Source organism: Pistacia vera, unplaced genomic scaffold (assembly GCF_008641045.1).
Source record: "Pistacia vera cultivar Batoury unplaced genomic scaffold, PisVer_v2 Contig462, whole genome shotgun sequence".
Classification (NCBI taxonomy): domain Eukaryota; kingdom Viridiplantae; phylum Streptophyta; class Magnoliopsida; order Sapindales; family Anacardiaceae; genus Pistacia; species Pistacia vera.
Window position 1 is genome coordinate 1455167 of NW_022196293.1, and position 18070 is coordinate 1473236.

General features: G+C 38.7%; 1 protein-coding gene across 1 annotated transcript; it reads left to right on the plus strand.

Moving 5' to 3' along the window:
* Positions 1-12579: 12579 nt before the first annotated feature.
* Positions 12580-17522, plus strand: LOC116145531 (AP-5 complex subunit mu-like). Its single transcript, XM_031430984.1, has 6 exons — positions 12580-12730; positions 13812-14138; positions 14249-15144; positions 16479-16535; positions 16679-16726; positions 17364-17522. The coding sequence occupies exons 1-6, from the start codon at positions 12580-12582 to the stop codon at positions 17433-17435; spliced, it is 1551 nt and encodes a 516-aa protein (XP_031286844.1). The 3' UTR covers positions 17436-17522.
* Positions 17523-18070: the final 548 nt, after the last annotated feature.

The following is an 18070-nucleotide window of genomic DNA, read 5'->3' on the forward strand; positions in this document are numbered from 1 at the left end:
ACCAATATTCAAGACTCCACCACCGTCTTCTTCGAGCGTTCCTTAGGCTTGGCAAAATCTTTCTTGAGTTTTTCTCAAGCTCGATTGTGGGTTTCTTCGCACCATCCTTGTGCTCGATTGTAGGATTCTTCAAGCGTAGCCCCTTCAAGCTCAGCTCCCACTCTTTTCACGCTGAGTGTGAGAGTCAGCTTTAGATCGACCTTGCCTGGCTGATTGGGGTTTGTTACTTGTTTCTTCGTCATAACACTGGCCGAGATTTTTCTGTTATAATTCTTGGGCTTCCCTACAATCTTCATCTTTGCGAGAATAAAAGCACATCAGTGTTTTATTAAAGGAAAGGGTCACTACCCCAAAAAGCAAACAAGTTCACACTTACCTTTCTTAAAAATTGAAAGGAACTTGATGAGTGCTTGGAAGTGCACTCATACTTAGTGATTTTAAGGGTATTTTTTGAGGGAATCACGGGTATGTTTTGTGAATTTTGAGGTGTTTAGGTGCTGAAAATGAGGATTTCAAGCATGAACATTGAAGATGAAAGAATTATAATCGTGTAGGAACAAACAATTTGAGAATCAGAGCTCAAACGAAGAAGTTATGGATTTTTGAAGCTTGTTCGCCATAGTAGAACTATTCTCATGCCGCATCGATATTATTCCCACGCCGAAGCATAAAAAAGTTGTAAAATGGACAGAAACTTCATGCCACCGCACCAATAAATCATGTCATGTCGAAATGCGGGAAATTTATGTTTGGCAGTATTCAAGCATAAAAAGCAGAAACCGTGCTTCACCTCAAAAACCAATGCCTTACAACTCCACACAAAGGCTCCCTGGAAATGATCAGAAAGTACCACTAAGTCACATGTAGAGCAAGAGTAAACCAATGTGAATGTGCATTATTTTAGTGAAATATCTGCACGAAAATGATCATAACTTGAGCTACAAAACTCTGATTGACTTGGTTCTAGTTGCATTTTAAAGCTAAGAGATAGAGCTACAAATTTTAGGTTTGATTGTGGCCCAATTTGACCTAGAATATGATTAAAAATGGAGATGAAAGTTACAATAGTACTTGAAGATGTGCAGATTTTTTATTATGTGTTTTTAATTGAAGTATAACGTTTTACCATAATACCCTTATGACTTTAATATTATAAATAGATGTCCTTAGCAATATTTTAGGGAGCTAGGGTTTATGATACCAAATATAATTAAGAAGAGGCAAGGAGAGGAGATCTTACCTAGGGTTTCATCTTCTTCTTCTTGTACTTCATGGTTTTCAAGATTTTGAGGTTTGATTTCCTTATGCTCGTGTGTAACTAAATATTTTTCTAGGGATCTAATGTAACCTAATAAGAAGTTTTTATGTCTTTATTAATTCTATTTGTCTTATCAATCCATTGCAATTCTAGTTTTATTCATTATCCTTTATTCAATCTTTAATTGATGTTATTGCTTGATCACCTTTAATGTTAATTAATTGATTGTGTGAGACAAGGTTAGACTACACACCCTAGCTAATCTTGAATAGCTCGTGTGAATGAATGATTAGTATTTTGTGCATACGCCCTAACAAAATGCTAATTGGTTCATGATTTCTTGAATGATTAGTATTTGTGCATATGCCCTGACAGATGCGCCTTTATTCATGATTTCGAGTGCTCTTGTGTTTAATGGGTTTTTAATCATTAGGCTAGACTATACGCCCTAGCTAGTCTCGTGTTAAGGATACTAGGTTAATCCCTAACACCTTACAGTAATACCTTAATTATGTGAGTACGAACCCTAGAAATTGGATTGTGATAACAATAGTTTGATAGTTGGCATAAAACTGGATTACTATGGTGAAATTGGATACCTAGGTTGTAGTTCATTGGTTCTTAAATTAGTTTTTATTGGTGTTATTTTGGCTCAGTTAGTAGTAGTTAGTTTTTAGTTTCTTTTTACATTTAGTTTAAATCACTAGTTTTTTTTTTTTTTTTTTTTTTTTTTTTTTTTTTTTTTTTTTTTTTTTTTTTTTTATTTGCTTGAATTTATTTGTGTAATTAAGGCATAGTTATTAGGATTACTTGATAACTTATGAATCTTTGTGGGATCGACCCTTGCTTTTGCACACTATACTATGATAGCGATTCGTGCACTTGCGAGGAAGTAAAATTGTTCATCAGAACCTCCAGAACATGGGCAAAATTCGTACTCAATCAAGTGCGAAAGCGTGATAAGTTTGCTCACAATGCGATGACTTTCAAGCAGGTCGCTAAAGAGTTTTAATTGCCTCATAAAGTTTTCTTCGATGAAGGTTTTCTTGACGTTCTTTAAAAAGAAAAAAACAAGACTTGATTAAAATTCGACTAATGGGTGGTTAATCACAAAAGGAGGAAATGGACACCTACGAGCTTCACTTATGAAAGAACTGTTGCCTTTGAAAAAGTAGAAAGAATACTCGGAGTCCTAATCACTAAGCTTCTTTGGGACCCTAACTAATCCATTGTAATTGGTTTTCCTCACCTTGGAGAGGTGGCAAGTCTGGTCTTGAATTTTCTTCAATCTATACAGATGGACAAGCTTTTCTTAAGTCAGCTCACCCAAGCCATTTAATTTAAAGGCTATGTGCATGCCTACTATAATTATGTATGAGTTCCCTGTCAACTAAAGGGGAGCGACGTTGAAATGATTCAAAATGTCGGTGATGAAAGGATGAGGTGGGATGGACATGCCACACCTCAAAAGGGTCTCAAAGACCACCACCCAATTATCAGGGGGATCTTTTCGAAAGTAATCTTTTGGAGCGCAAAGGGAGTTATGGATCGCATAACTCTCCTTTATTACTGAAGATCATCTAGGGAGATCAACAGAGTCAGATCTTTTCTAAACCTAGTTGATCATAAGGGCTTCACATCAATGGCTTCCTCGCTGGTGCTCCATGAGACTTCAGCCGCACTACCTTGGCTTCTCTCAATAACTTCAGCAGTGAGCTCTTTCTAAGCTATCAAGGAGCCCTCTTCGAATAGTTTCTCGACGCTAAGGTCGGTGGATGACATGTTGGTTAGCTCGCCTCTAGATACCTGAAACATGAAGAAACAAGTGTTACTACCCATCTCAATGATAATCGACCTATCCACACTTGCCTCCAGTTTAGGCACCAAGAAAGCTCACATACGAGTGACCTACAACTAAACCCAAAAACATGAGTGACCTACAACTAAACCCAGAAACCAAGCCCAACCCCAACTTACTCCATTGAAAAATTTTGGCAACCACTCTGATGATACATCCTAAAGCCTAACCCAACAAGTGTAACCCTAGTTTGAACCAGGCTACCACAAACATCATCCCAACAACAAAAAAACAAGAAACTCAGATAAAGAAAACCAAAAAAGCAAGTTTAAAGTACTTACTTGCAGACGGAAGATGGAGAGTTTTGCCGGAAAATCGCCATGTAGGGGATGAACAAGGGTTTCCAAGACCGAACAAAAATGGTAGCCAAACAGTGAACAAAAACGAGTATTTTGCAAAATAAGGGTGAGCCCATTTTATAGTGTTGAAGAGGGCGGCCAAAACAGAGGGAAGCGATCTGAGCCGTCCATTTTATGACGAATCTCAACCCTTCATTCATCAAGCTATCTAAACCGTTCAATGTTGACACATGGCGGTGATCTGTGAAGGGCGCTTAGCTGTCATTTCAAGTAAACATAACCATTGATGCACGTCACTTCGACTCCGCGCATGCAAACGCACATCGCTTCACTTCCACACGTGGCCATCAGTCACAGCGCATGCGCAGCAAAAGTAATTACAAAAGGCGACCGAGTAATTAAATGCCTAACATGTTATCTAAAAAATTACTCATCTACACTCCATTTTAGAATTTGAATTTGACATCATAGCATGAAAAGTTTCTAAGTTTTGGTAACATCAGTTGAGGTTAAGGTCGCAGGATAAAGCTCGCTGGAATTCCAACAACTTATGTGTGAGTCAAGTTGATAAAGGGTTCGAGCATAAGTGGCAAATCATAGGACTTCAGTTTTCGAAGCTCGGCACGACCTCCGAACACTAGGGGAAAATGTTGTGTGTGATTTTGCCAAAAACTTGAAGATCCCAGAACTTTGTAAAACTATAGCTTGACCCAAAATAAGCATGACCCAGGATAAGCGCAACCCAAAATAAGCTTAACCCAGTAGAAGCTCATCGTGACCAATCTTTACAATTGTTCGATAGATCAGAGGATAAGCCTTATCCTTTAATATCTCGAAAGAGATATTACTAGCATTGATTACAGCACGATCTTAGTGCACAATCACAAAAATCACGAGATTGCATGCCAAGTCTGATCACAATCCAGGAATAATCTCTCTTTCCTTTGCAAAATTCATGTATAAATACCTCCAAAAACAATGAAAAATGGGTTAACAATTTGTTTTAGGCAAGAATTACTTTTCTTTGTAATTCGAGAAACAGTGGACGTAGGCTCAAGATTAAACTTGCCGAACCACTTTAAAAATCTTTTGCGTTCATTATTCTTACTATTCTTTGCTAATTTTTATTAATCACGCACACATATGTTCTGATTCCACTAAGGTCAATTGGATCTCTTTGATTGTTGCAGATTTATGTAGAAACAATATTAAACAATTTAAATTTGAAATTCCTTTGTCAAATTTCATAGTTTCGATTTGATTTGTGGTGTTTGGAGGGAGAGAAAGTGAAGGAAAATGAGAGAAAATATCATAGAAGTCAAGGAATTATAAAAAGAAATTGATTTCCTCTTATTTTTGGGATTGCTTCATTATTAATAGTGGACAACGATGTGGATTAATGCAAATGCTTCAAGGTTTTCATTATTTTTTAATAAATTAATTAAATTGACAATCTATAATTAATATTGGGGACTTTTGTGTTAATATTAAAACTCTCTTTTAATTCTTCAAGTTAAAGGTGAGGATCTCAACAAATTAAAATTAATCCCTTTTCAACAAAGGGGGGTGGGTGATTAGTTGGAAGGCTAATACATAATTTCAAGAGATTATAGTTGAACAAATGCTCTCACATTTCCCAAAAAAAACTATTAATTGGGCGAAGAGTAGAGCTACATGCATGTATAAAATTTGTATATTCATGTATACGAAAATTCTCTTGTATAAACACTATGAATATTTTAACATGTACATCAAAAGTGAACGTCCGATTTTTAAAAAATTTCCAAAACTCCCATATTGGAGATTGATTATTTACACATATTATTACTCCACAACATTATTAATTTATTATATTATTAAACTTTTTCACCAATTTCATTCTATGACAATTGTATATTTTGTATGTGTAACATTATTATATTTGGGAAATATCACTACAAATGATACAATAGATTTGCATAAATATTCCCCATTGAACTTGGAGAATTTGAAAAATATTCCTTATTTTATTGAGTTAACTATTTTTTCTCATCAAAATAATGTCTTAATGACATTTTTTCATCCATAAACATTTAAAATACCACTTTAATACCTAAATTTATGTTTCGGCGGCAAATAGAGAGCAAACTTGATCCAGGCTGTTAGAACTTTTGAAGAGGAGAAACCGATGAGTCTTTTGGTTATTGGGATTGATTAAAATTTAACTTGAGAGGGATGACTATACAAACCCTACTCGCTCGATTGTTCATGATTGGCAGGGTCAACGGAAGTAGGGCTTGAGGGGTTTTGTTAAGTGATGACCGGGGAAGAAAATGGTGATGATGTGGGGTTACAACGATGCTAGAACTAGAAATAGAATATAAATTTAGGTAATAAAGTTATATTTTAAAAGTCTGTGGGTGAAAATGTGTCATTAAGTTATTATTTGGGTGGGAAAAAGTCGTTTACTCTTATTTTATTTTATGATAGTATTTTAAATCCGAGCATTATTACCATTTTGTAATTATTTTTTTCTCAAGTCCCAAATATTATTGGGTGCGTTTGGCTTATTATTTTTATCCATATTCCCAATCCTATTCTTCAAATGTTGTTTGGCACGTTATTCCCAAAATATTAGTCTATTTTTTAATTACTTTTAGACCCCATAAGTTTATTAATCTCATAAATACCCCCCAGAAAAAAGTTTAAAAACTAATAGAAACACCCCCACCCACAATACTTGCCAGATTCCGACATCTAGCCGGAATCTGTCACAACAGTCACACGAGACACGACCATCGGAAATGGCTAGTAATAGCCAGATCTTGCCTTCAGCGACGGCCAAAAAATGGCCGGCGTTGATTGTTAACGACGGCCAAATCTTGGCCATCGTTGACAGACAACGATGGCCATATCTTTGGCTTGGCCTTTTCCGGCTGTCGAAGACCATATTCGGCCTTAGATCTGGCCTTTTCCGGCTGTCGAAGGCCACATTCGGCCTTAGATCTGGCCTTTTCCGGCCAGATCCGTGGTGGATATGGTCGGAAAAGGCATATCGATCGAATACCTGCCAAATTCGACCGGATTTTGTGGTTATCCAATTTTTCGGCCAGATTCCGGCGGTGGTGGCCGGAATCTGGCACTTTGGGTGTTAGGGGTGTTTTTATCATTTTACAATATTTTAATATATTGGGGTGTTTATTAAATTAGCAAACCTTGGGGGCTTTTTCATAAATTTTTAAATTTTATCTCGTAATACTCCCCTACTCAACTATCCAATACTATCTCTAAAATCCTACCCAAAATAATAAACCAAACGCACCATTGTTTTGTCACTTTCATTTTTCTTATCTTGTGAAAATTTAGTTTTTATCGACCTTCAAAACACGTTTAGAAAAAACGAAAAAAGAAATTGCTTTTAATTTAATAAATCAGAGGCCACGTGTAAAATACCCAGTTGACTACCACCAGATTTAATTCTCTCTTAAATCTTCACAATTTTCAGACAGTTCATGAAACTTAAAGCCAGTGAAGAACCAATCATGACATTTAAAACTGTTGACGCTGTCGATTTCGAGTAAGAAAGAAGGAGAGGGTGGTCGTTTTGAAAGCGCTCTGAAGATCAAGAAAGGAGAAATTGCTCAGTGGTTCGTTGGTGGCTCCTCTGATGCAATTGTTAGTATCTTCTCTCTTTTAAAGTCTTTAACTTGCTTAATTTTCTCATAAATAATAGCTGTTAAAACTTTGATATTAATTGTTTATGATGATTCTAGTTGTGTAATGGAAGTTATAACATAATGTGAGTTGAGATATCATCTCGCATTTGAAACTATTCAAATGTAAAGAAAGACCCTTTTGAAACAATTTATTGTTGTGAGGGAGTCAAAAGTTTAATCATGAGGGTATAATCAAGTGATTAGGCTACTAGCTAGTTCAAATTAATTGGATCTCTGGGACTTGAGTTCTGTGGTCCCGGAGGATTCTTGGGTTTTTGAAAATGGAATTTTGTATCTTACCCACATCAAAAGTGGGGCTTAGAAGGCGTTCCTCTTGATTGGAGCCTGGACTTCATCTTTGGAAACGATTCAAGAGTACCAATTGAATTACAATTAATAGAAGGGTTAAAGTATGATAAGTGGGAATTAATTTTATGGAACATTAGAATCAGTCACAAGTTACTAGGGGAAGTTTTAGTTTTCTTTATAGTAACTTTAGTATTGATCTAATGCAAAATGGAGTTTGAATTTTCGTGAATTATTAAGCGGTTGTGGATATAGCAATGCTGTAATTGTGTGGTTGGAACTTGGAATTGAAAGCGCGATTCTGCTGATGGAATGTTTGTTGTTCATTGTAGGTTAATTGAGCCAATGAGGGAGCTTGGAGGCAATGGCACTGACGGAGGTTCTTCCAAGTAAATTTTACTTTTGATCCAATTCTTGCCGTAAATGGTATTTAGACAAACTTGCAATAACTTTTAAGATGCATTTTGTTAGCCATTCATCGGGCTGCAGGACCAGAACTCTGAGAAGCTTGTTTTAGAATCCCAGAAGTCGAACCTGGAGTGTGTTGTCCTACAGGGGAGGCAAGAATTAGCCTGTGGGTTAATCGACTTTACTTTTCATAATTTGTACAGTGACATTTTGAAAAATTTATGTAGAGGGTTTAAATTGCCGGCATCTCATGTGATTCACACTGTTGGCCCTATCTATGGTTTGGATAGTAATCCTGAAGCCTCCTTGAGAAGCGCATACAAGTATGTTATGTGTTTAATTTCCAGATTGTACTTGTATTATAGCTTAATTTGTAATTTTAGGACTAATCCCCTGTTGAGAACCTGGATCCTCAACGCTACTCAATCCACTGACTGTAATTCAGTATTCACGCAATAATGCTCAACTCCAAACAGCAATGAATATTATAAAAGAGCAAGGAAGATTATACTGTATTGAAAGATTGAAATGGAAATTACAATATAAAAAGGTGCAAAAAAACCAGTGCAGTAAATAAAAGATATCTAGCTCTTCGAGGGGCTAGTTCCTCCCAATTCATACTCAAAAGTTTTACATGCTTTTACAATTGAAATCCCACAATATATATTCCCCCAACGTCACACCCAAAGCATGCTTCTTGCCACGTGGATAACTAACTCCCCTTTTTGCGCAACAGCTGAATTGCCTTCACTCTCCTTTTGTACGTGTGAGAAATAGGGGTCGTATCAATACCCCCCCCTAAAAGACTCACCTTGTCCTCAAGGTGGAAGTGAGGGAACTGTTGCTCAATAATGTCGAAGGACTCCCAGGTGGCCTCATGGGAAGGTAAATCCTTCCAGTGGATCAAGACCTCTCTAGAGCCATCCAACAAGGTGCGAACAGACTGTACAGACGCAGGCTGAACCATCAGCTCCAATTCGTCAGTAAGGCAATCTGGCAAGGGCTGAACAGGGACAGAATTATGGAGACTCTTCTTCAATTGAGAAACGTGGAAGACTGGGTGAATCTGGGAAGTGGCAGGTAAGGCTAGGCGATAGGCGACAGCACCAATTTTTTTCCAGAATTTGGAAGGGACCGTAAAAGCGAGGGCTGAGCTTTTCATTGAGTTTGAGGGCCAAGGAGCGGAACTTATAAGGTTGAAGTTTCAGGTAAACAAAATCACCTGGTTCAAGGGACACATCTCGGCGGTGAGAATTTGCTTGGGTTCGCATGCGGTCCTGAGCTGCAGTGAGATTGGCTTTTCAACTCATCCACAAACGCATTTCGGTAATCATTCAGTTGTTGATGTAACTGCCTCCCCGAAGATTGATCTCAGTAAAACTTTTTAGAAGTGGGAGGGGACTACCATAACAGCTTGAAGGCGCATTTTGTAGAGCTGTGGTAGGACGTGTTTAAAGCCACAATTCAGCCAAGAATCCATTTTGGCCACGTGCTTTGGGTTTGTTGACATGTAAACATTGAAGATATGTCTCGACACAGCGATTAACCACCGTGTCCCTTTGCCCCATCCGTTTGGGGGTGTACGCTGAGCTGATTTGGAGTAGATGCCGGCCAAGCGAAATAATTCCTTCCAAACTACTCAAGCATATGCGGTCCCTGGGTCATAAACAATATACTTAGAAACCCATTCAAGGCGGAAACCACCTTCCTCACGAATAGAGCGCTACTTCAGTTGCCGTATACTGTTTGACCCAGAGCATGAAGTGACTGATTTCGTCAATCTGTCCACTACGCCAGGATGGTGGCGCACCCACAGCTCTAGGGAGTCGCCAATGAAATCCATGGGAAGGTCGTCCGAATTCCAAATCCGGGGATTGGTAAGGCTGTCACAACTCCGGTAGGTTTCAAAGAGATGTTATTCTCTGACACCCCCACATGTATTGACAACTCTTTGACGTCCTGTTTGAGTCCTCCCAAAAAATAACACCAGCTAACCTTTTAATGTGCGAAAAAAACCGAGTGGCCGCCGCTGGGCGTGCTGTGGAATTCCTCCAATATGTGGGAATGAATTTAGATGTTTTGGTAAGACCAATCGCCTTTGTATAAGAGGCAGCCACGGTGTAAGGTGTATGAGCAGGGAAGTCGGCTGGCCATGAGATCTTGTATGATGCGCTTGAGCTTATCGTCTTGGAAGGCTTCGGTGGCCAAGTCTTCATAACCAAGAAATATAACGGTAGATAACAGCAGTTCAGAGAGATTCACGTCGGGAAAGAGCATCAGCAACTTTGTTAGAACTGCCAGGATTGTAGTGATCTCAAACTTGTACCCCACAGCTTAGAGATCCATTTATGCTGTTCGGAGTGATCGGCCTTTCCTGTCAAGAACTGCAAACTCCGTTGGTCCGTCTTAATGATGAATTTGCTGCCAATCAGTATGTGGCTCCATTTATGCACTGCAACACATAGCCATGAGCTCCCGTTCTTATACTGATTTCTGTTTGGCTGCGGGCGAAAAAGCTTTACTGAGAAAGGCAATGGGACGCCCCTGTTGCACCAATCCGCTCCCATACCGAAGCCTGAAGCGTCCGTCTGTATTTCAAAAGGCTCACAAAATTTGGGGTGGCCAACACTGGAACCGAGACCATCGCTTGCTGTAAACACTAAAAGCCGCTGTGCCTCAGGGCCCCACTTAAGGAGTCTTTCTTCAGTAATTGTGTAATGGTTGGGCAATCTGACCATAATGAACAAACTTTCGGTAGTATCCAGTGAGACCCAGAAGCCAGTAAACTCTTCACTGTTGTTGGAATAGCCATGACAACATGCATCAATCTTTGTCGGGTCAGCCTCGACTCCATTCTAGATGATGTGGCCTAAATTCCAGTTTAGCTTGACAACGGGCACTTTTTTTTTTTGGCGACTAACTTGTGTCGTTGGAGTTGTTCAAAGACCTTGGCGCAAATGAGTAGATGAAGAGAAAATTAGTACTGTAAATTAAGATGTCATCAAAAAATACCAACAACTTGCGGAGAAATGGCCGAAAAATGTCATTCATCAGAGCTTGGAAGGTTGATGGCGCGTTAGTCAACCCGAAGGGCATCACTAAGAATTCGTAGTGCCCTTCGTGTGTCCGAAAGGTTTTTCGGAACATCGGCCTCACGAACCCGAATCTGATGATACCCTGATTTGAGATCAAGCTTAGAGAAGATGACGACTTTTCCCAATTCATCAAGCAGCTCTCATGGCTGGAATTGGAAACTTATCGGGTATGGTGATGTCTTCAAAGCCCGTAATCCACACAGAAACGCCACTGCCGTCTTTCTTCCGAACTAACACATGGACTGGAAAAAGGGCTAATACTAGGTTGAATAATGCCGGCTGCCAACATTCCCCAACCAACCGCTCAATCTCATTCTTCTGAGTGTAGAATAACGATAAGGTTGATATGGGTATGGATGCCCCATCCTTCAAGGTGATTGATGGTCCTGACGCCGAAGTGAGGAAGATTGTAGGCTGATCGAAGATGGGGTCCGAATTCCGTTAAGAGTTTGCTATTCCGGGGTCACGCCATGACTTCCTCGGCCTCTTGCCGCACAATGGACAAAATTCCACCAAAACCCATGGTCCTCTTGGTGTAAGGATTCAGCATAGCCTTCAATGACACCACTGTTTTCACTAGCGAAGGGTCACCTCTGAGTACCACCTGTTTTCCATCCACCTCAATGCATGGTAAGACACTTCCAATTTGCACAAACATCACCAACGTACTTAACCTGTAATTCCTAGGACCACATCAGCCCCTCCCAAATCAAAAGGGAAAAAATCCTGCACTATCGTAATTCCTGGCATGCTAACTCCAACCCTTTACAGACCCCTACTCCGCACGGTATACCCATTTCCAACCTGACACCAAACGCCTTTGTTCCTGCACCTTAAACCCAGCTGTCGAACTAGATCTTGGGAGATGAAGTTGTGTGACGCCCACTGTCTACCATCACAATGACTTCAGATCCCTGCAGTTCACCCCGAGCTTCAGAGTGGTAGGTGACGTCAACCGCCTATGGAATGCATGGAGAGAGCACCAGATCTGCTTCTATTTTCTTCGTCCTCGGTTTCTCTAGTTTTTCAGCTCGCTTTGCTCTTCCTCTACACCCGCAACCAACAGATCTGAGAGTGCGATTTTTGCACCTGTGAGCTGGCCCAAACTTCTCATCACATTTGTAACAAAGGCCTCTTTCCCTCTTGTACTGTAGCTTGCATCCGTGAGTCCGCTGAAAACTGGAGTCGCGAGTGGTTGATGGTGCTGGTTCAAAAACTTTTCCTCCTTTACTGTGCGTGTTTGAAAAGATGAGAAACGTTCTGGTGTTTAATTGTATTGGGTACCCACCATTTTAAAGGTTCGGGCCTGGTGTAATTCGGTTATATGTGTCCCTTTATGAGTCCATGGGCACGGCCCACTTTCCATTTGTTTTTTTCTAAGACCCAGTTCCTCTCTTCAATTCTATGGGCTTGTTCCATGAGCTCAAACAAATTATTGGGCCGCACCAATCTCCTCAGCCTTGATCTCTCTTTCAGCCCACTGTAAATGTCCCATAAGCAGCTCTTCTTCAACCTCTTGCTGGGAGCAGCCAGCAGTTCAAACTGCTCACGGTAATCAGTCGGTAGTGTCTGTTTCAGCGTTACCAGAGATTCAATGCCGATCCTTTGTACGATGTCTAAATCGGTCTACACTGCTTTTTTGAACGTCGCCAGTCCGAAAATGGCGCACGAGACTACCCATTGGAACCATTTCAGTGCTCGTCCTTCCATGCACACTGCCGCCCTTCTAACTTCTCCTCCTCCGCAACTTATTCACCTGGAAGTATCTATCGGCTCGAATAGCCACCATGGGGTCCTCACCGTAAAAAACGGTAACTCCCAGTTTTCATCTTCCGATCTTCTCCCCATTCTCGTTAGATCTTGATTGGTTTGATTGATTTCGGTTTAGGTCCTCGTTGCTTCCCTGGGTACCCGATGATTCAACCTTATCCTTCCCTCGGTTCACACTACCATCCCTTCCTCTTTCATTTAATCCATTCCCTCAACTCCAGCAAGTACTCCTGATGCTGCCGACGTCCTCCTTAACAATGTTAACATCTTCCTTAACCTACCCCATCTCTCTCTCAATTCCCTCCATTCTTCCTTCCATTCTCTTTTCACCATTCCCCACACGTTGCTCTGATACCAATTGTTTGAGAACCTGGATCCTCAACGCTACTCAATCCACTGACTGTATTCAGTATTCCACGCAATAGTGCTCAACTCCAACAGCATGAATTATATAAAGACAAAAAGATTATACTGTATTGAAAGATTGAAATGGAAATTACAATATAAAAGGGTGCAAAACCAGTGCAGTAAATAAAGATATCTAGCTCTTCGAGGGCCTAGTTCCTCCCATTCATACTCAAAAGTTTTACATGCTTTTACAATTGAAATCCCACAATATATTTCCCCAATGCACACCCAAGCATGCTTCTTGCCACGTGGATACTAACTCCCCTTTTTGCGCATCAGCTGAATTGCCTTCACTCTCCTTTTGTACGTTGAGAAAAGGGGTCGTATCAGCCCTTTTACTATAATTTTTTAAGGAATATGAGTATTAGGCAAATATACACTATATATTATTTTGGTTTTCCGTGCCATTTAATTTTGAAAGGAAATGGTGAGGTCAAGTCTGTTGGGAGTTTGATTTTGGAAGGTCTTGATAACATTGTTTTGATTAAAGGATGAGTAGGCCCTGTTGCTCTTTCCTTATATAAAAGTTCTTATATATAAGGAGCACTAATTGTGCTTTAGTTTGCTTGTATAACTTGTACTCTTCATCAAAAAGAAAATCTTTACAATGGAATAATTTGGTGCTAACATGCTTAAACTAGGGCGAGTAGAGTTGGCTGTACAAGGCGAGAGAACTTGGATTTTACTTTCTTAAGTGAGTAATTGGGTGTTTATAATTGGTGAACAGCTTTGTTGGTTTCTGTTACAGGGCATTCATGGTGGCACATGCAATTGGTGATGTAATTACTGGTGATGTGTTAGAACCTGAAGTTGTAGTAAATGCATCACCATCAGTTGGAGGCTTGTTGGATTCACTGACAGGCAGTATTGGAATATCAGGCATCTCCTCTAGAGCAAAACCTGTTGCAGCACCAGTTGCTTCTTCTGCACCTTCTGGCACTGCTGTGGTAGGAACTGTTACATCAGATGCACCAAAACTTGGTTCAAGGGCTTTGGATAAGGATGCACTTCGAAGTTTTATAAGCAGCGCAATGCCCTTTGGTTAGTACTCTTTATTATGGTAGTTCTCATCTCATATTTCTCTAAACTGTATGCTTATTGATCAGTATGCATTTTACCTAATGTGCATGATTGATTACCTTTTTCTTTAGGTACACCTGTGGACCTGAACTACTCTAATATTTTTGCAATCAAGGTTAATGGCTTTTCTTCATCAGATCTGCCTCCTCAAGACCTCAAGCAACCACTATGGAAACCATATTTGTACAAAGGAAAACAGAGATTGTTATTCACAATTCATGAAACAATTCATGCTGCAATGTATGATAGAGACGAGATTCCTGATAGTTTATCTGTCTCAGGTCAAATAAACTGTCGAGCAGAATTAGAGGGGTTACCCGATGTGTCATTCCCATTTACAGGGTTGAACACTGCTCACATTGAAGTTTTATCTTTTCATCCTTGTGCCCAGGTTCCAGAGCAAGGTGTTGATAAGCAGGCTGTGATGTTTCAACCGCCACTGGGTAATTTTGTTTTAATGCGTTATCAGGCAATGTGTGGCCTTGGACCTCCTGTCAAGGGGTTTTACCAATTGTCAATGGTCTCTGAAGATGAAGGTGCATTTTTGTTCAAGTTGCATCTAATGGAAGGCTATAAGGCTCCTCTGACAATGGAGTTTTGTAATGTCACCATGCCCTTTCCTAGGAGAAGAGTTGTGTCTTTTGATGGGACTCCATCAATTGGAACAGTTTCAACCACTGAGCACTCTGTTGAATGGAAAATTGTCACAAGTGGACGGGGCTTTACTGGGAAAAGTGTTGAGGCAACTTTCCCTGGAACAGTTAAATTTGCATCATGGCAAATCCAAAGGCTACCTTCGTCTAGGTCATTGATTGGGAGCACAGTAGATGAAGATAGTGATGCTGAGACAGAGAATGCAAACAATATGGTTAACATAGAGGAGTATTTAATGGAGAAAATGAACAAGGATCTTCCTTCAGTTGATCTAGAGGAGCCATTTTGCTGGCATGCATACAATTATGCTAAAGTATGTGCCATGCCTTTTAATTCTTTATTTGTTCTTGGTTTCATGACTTCTGGAAATAATATGAAAGCTGTGTGTTCTAACATAACAAATTATTGCATATCTGAAATAACTAAGTTAGCTATGAATTTTTTTATGCAAAGTTAAATATTGTTCACGAACTGTTGCATTTATTGTTGTTCAATGCATTGAGCTACTTTGCTTGCTTGTTACTTTATAATTTGTAACATTTAGTTCTATAAGGAAGATATTTTTATTAAGTTCTCACGCTGAGCAGTTTAATGTGGTTCAGTATAACATTTTTTTGGGCCTAATAAATAGAATAAGAAGGTGCTTCAGAGGAATTATGCTAAGAATTTGAAATTTGGTTTCACTATCTGCTTAGGTTACCACCAATGCCAAATGCATCAGTTGAGGTTTTTATCAATATTTGAAGTAATTAGATTTTAGATTTCATTATAAATTGTCTGAAGCTAGGATTTGTGGATTTTTTTCTTTTAAAATATAACATTTGGTGTCATTGCCATCTTTCTCTCTGATAATTCTATATGTAATACTGTCATATCAATGCATTTATGAACTGTTGCATTTTTTGTTCTTCATGCATTGAGCGATTCTATGCTTGCTTGTTACATTATATTATGTAAGCTGTACATCCGCACGGAAGATTTTTTTTATTTACTTTTCTCTGTGGGCAGTTTCATGTGGTTCAAAATTACATTTTTGTGCTTAATAAATAAAGAAAGGTGCTTTAGAAGTCTTTTGGTGGGAATTTGATATTTTGTTTCACCATCTACTTTGGTTACCACTAACTCCAAATGCATCAGTTGAGGCTTCTATCAATACTTAAAGTAATTGGGATTTTAGGTTTCACTCTAAATTGTCTGAATTTAAAAATATGAAATTTGCTTTTACTACCATTCCTCTCTCTGATATTTTTATGCTTAATACTGTCCTCTTAGTAAATTATGATTAAACTGTTTAAAATTGTCAGCTGGAGAATATGACATCTCTATTCGATCACATTTGCTTTTATATTTTATGTGACCATTACGTGCATTTGATTATGACAGTCATCATTAAAGATGGTTCTATTTAAGAACTGCTTTATTGGGTATAAATCACAAATAGGATTGTCAGATATCTTACTAGAGTATATTTGCTTTTCTCTGTGTCTTTTAGTTGAGTAAAAATAAACTGTGAACCACCTAATTGGTGAAGAATGTTATCACTTGGGTTCTATTTTATCTACATTTGAAGATTAGTATAATACATATTTTAATATGCTAAAATACTGAAATTTTCAGAAACAGCCATTTTCTGACTCATGATTACAGGTTTCTTTCAAGATTGTTGGGGCTTCAATATCTGGAATGTCAATTGATACTAAATCTGTAAGTCTTTGTCTTGTATGTGAGTCGTTCCCTCATTGAACTGTCACTGATGTAGTCCATGTGTGTTGCTCGAGCTAAAAAATATACCATTGAACTGTTGTATTTATACTGCTTAACATATATTTGTTTTTTCCTGTAAACAGGTAAGCATTTATCCAACTGTAAAAGCACCTGTAGAGTTCTCAACTCAGGTAGGATTGCCAAGTGACTCGGGATATTTCTGATCATTATTAATTATTAATAACATGTCATTATATCCTTCCATTATTAATGTGGTCATTATATTGGTTGTTACTAAAAAGTTAGTCTTATGAACAACATGTTTATTTTTAATAACATGATCATTTATTATATGGCCTTCTTATGACATGTCATAATTGATAATATGGTCTTTGTTTGGATTCCATCTACATGGGATAATATGGTCACTATTACGGTATATGATTGAGAGAATATGTGCACCAATAATAATAGTTCTCTACTTTTAATTGTGTATTTTGCTACTTCCTTTTTATTTGTCATGAACTTGTAAGTACATGTCTGGTCTGTTAATATTTTGATATTTCTAATGAATGCTAAGCATGTTGTGAGATTTTGATTTTTGGATGAAAACAGAATTCAACATATTTATATATGGCACCTTTCCCCTTGATTTAGTTTTTAAGTAGGAAGTAATTATACACCAATCATGTGAGGCTCACAGCTGGGTGAAGTCCCCTAATAAAAATCTTTGTGAAGCCTGCAATTGGACAGTACTTCATTTAGTTTCTAGTTGCTTCTGTCAAATTTGCAATGACGGTGATTAGTATTACAACTTGGTTGTGACAGGTTACTTCTGGGGATTATATTTTGTGGAATACACTAGGAAAGTGCCCTTCTGTTGCTACAACACAATTGTAGGGGGCTGGATGGCAACTAAGGAGCATTTGTGATGAGAAGGATGCTTCTGTTGGCCAACTACTCCCTGATTGTATGTATGCTAGACTGGTGACTACCTTTCCATGGTTGTCTGTTGAGTTTGGCTATATACCTATCAATCTTTGCTGCTGCAGATCAAATTGAAAGTCAGGAACATTGTGTAGTTTATTTGGGTTTTTTTTTTCAGTTTTGTTGTGAATGGAAACATTAGCTAGGACAATATAAGGCAATCGAATCTAGATCACGAGACAATGGTTGCTTACATTTTCGGCGTGCCCCATTAATTGATTTTTTTCAACTATTGCTAAGACAGTTGTCTTGCCCCCTTTTAGACAGAAATTTTGTTCATGTAAAGAGTATATTTTATTTGGTTGATGCCATGGCTTGGACTGAAAACTATATTGTTAGAATTTCTACTATGTCAATGCCTTGGAGTGAAAACTGTGTTGTTAGGATTTCTATGATGTCAATGCCTTGAAGTGAAATCTTTATTGTTAAAATTTCTGCCTTTGGCTTGACACAATTCAGGGTTAGTGGTGACTTGAAATGCCGTGCTAAAGATGGAAGTATTGTCCAGTGTATCGTCGTGGAATACACTATTCATGCTTATGTCTAGA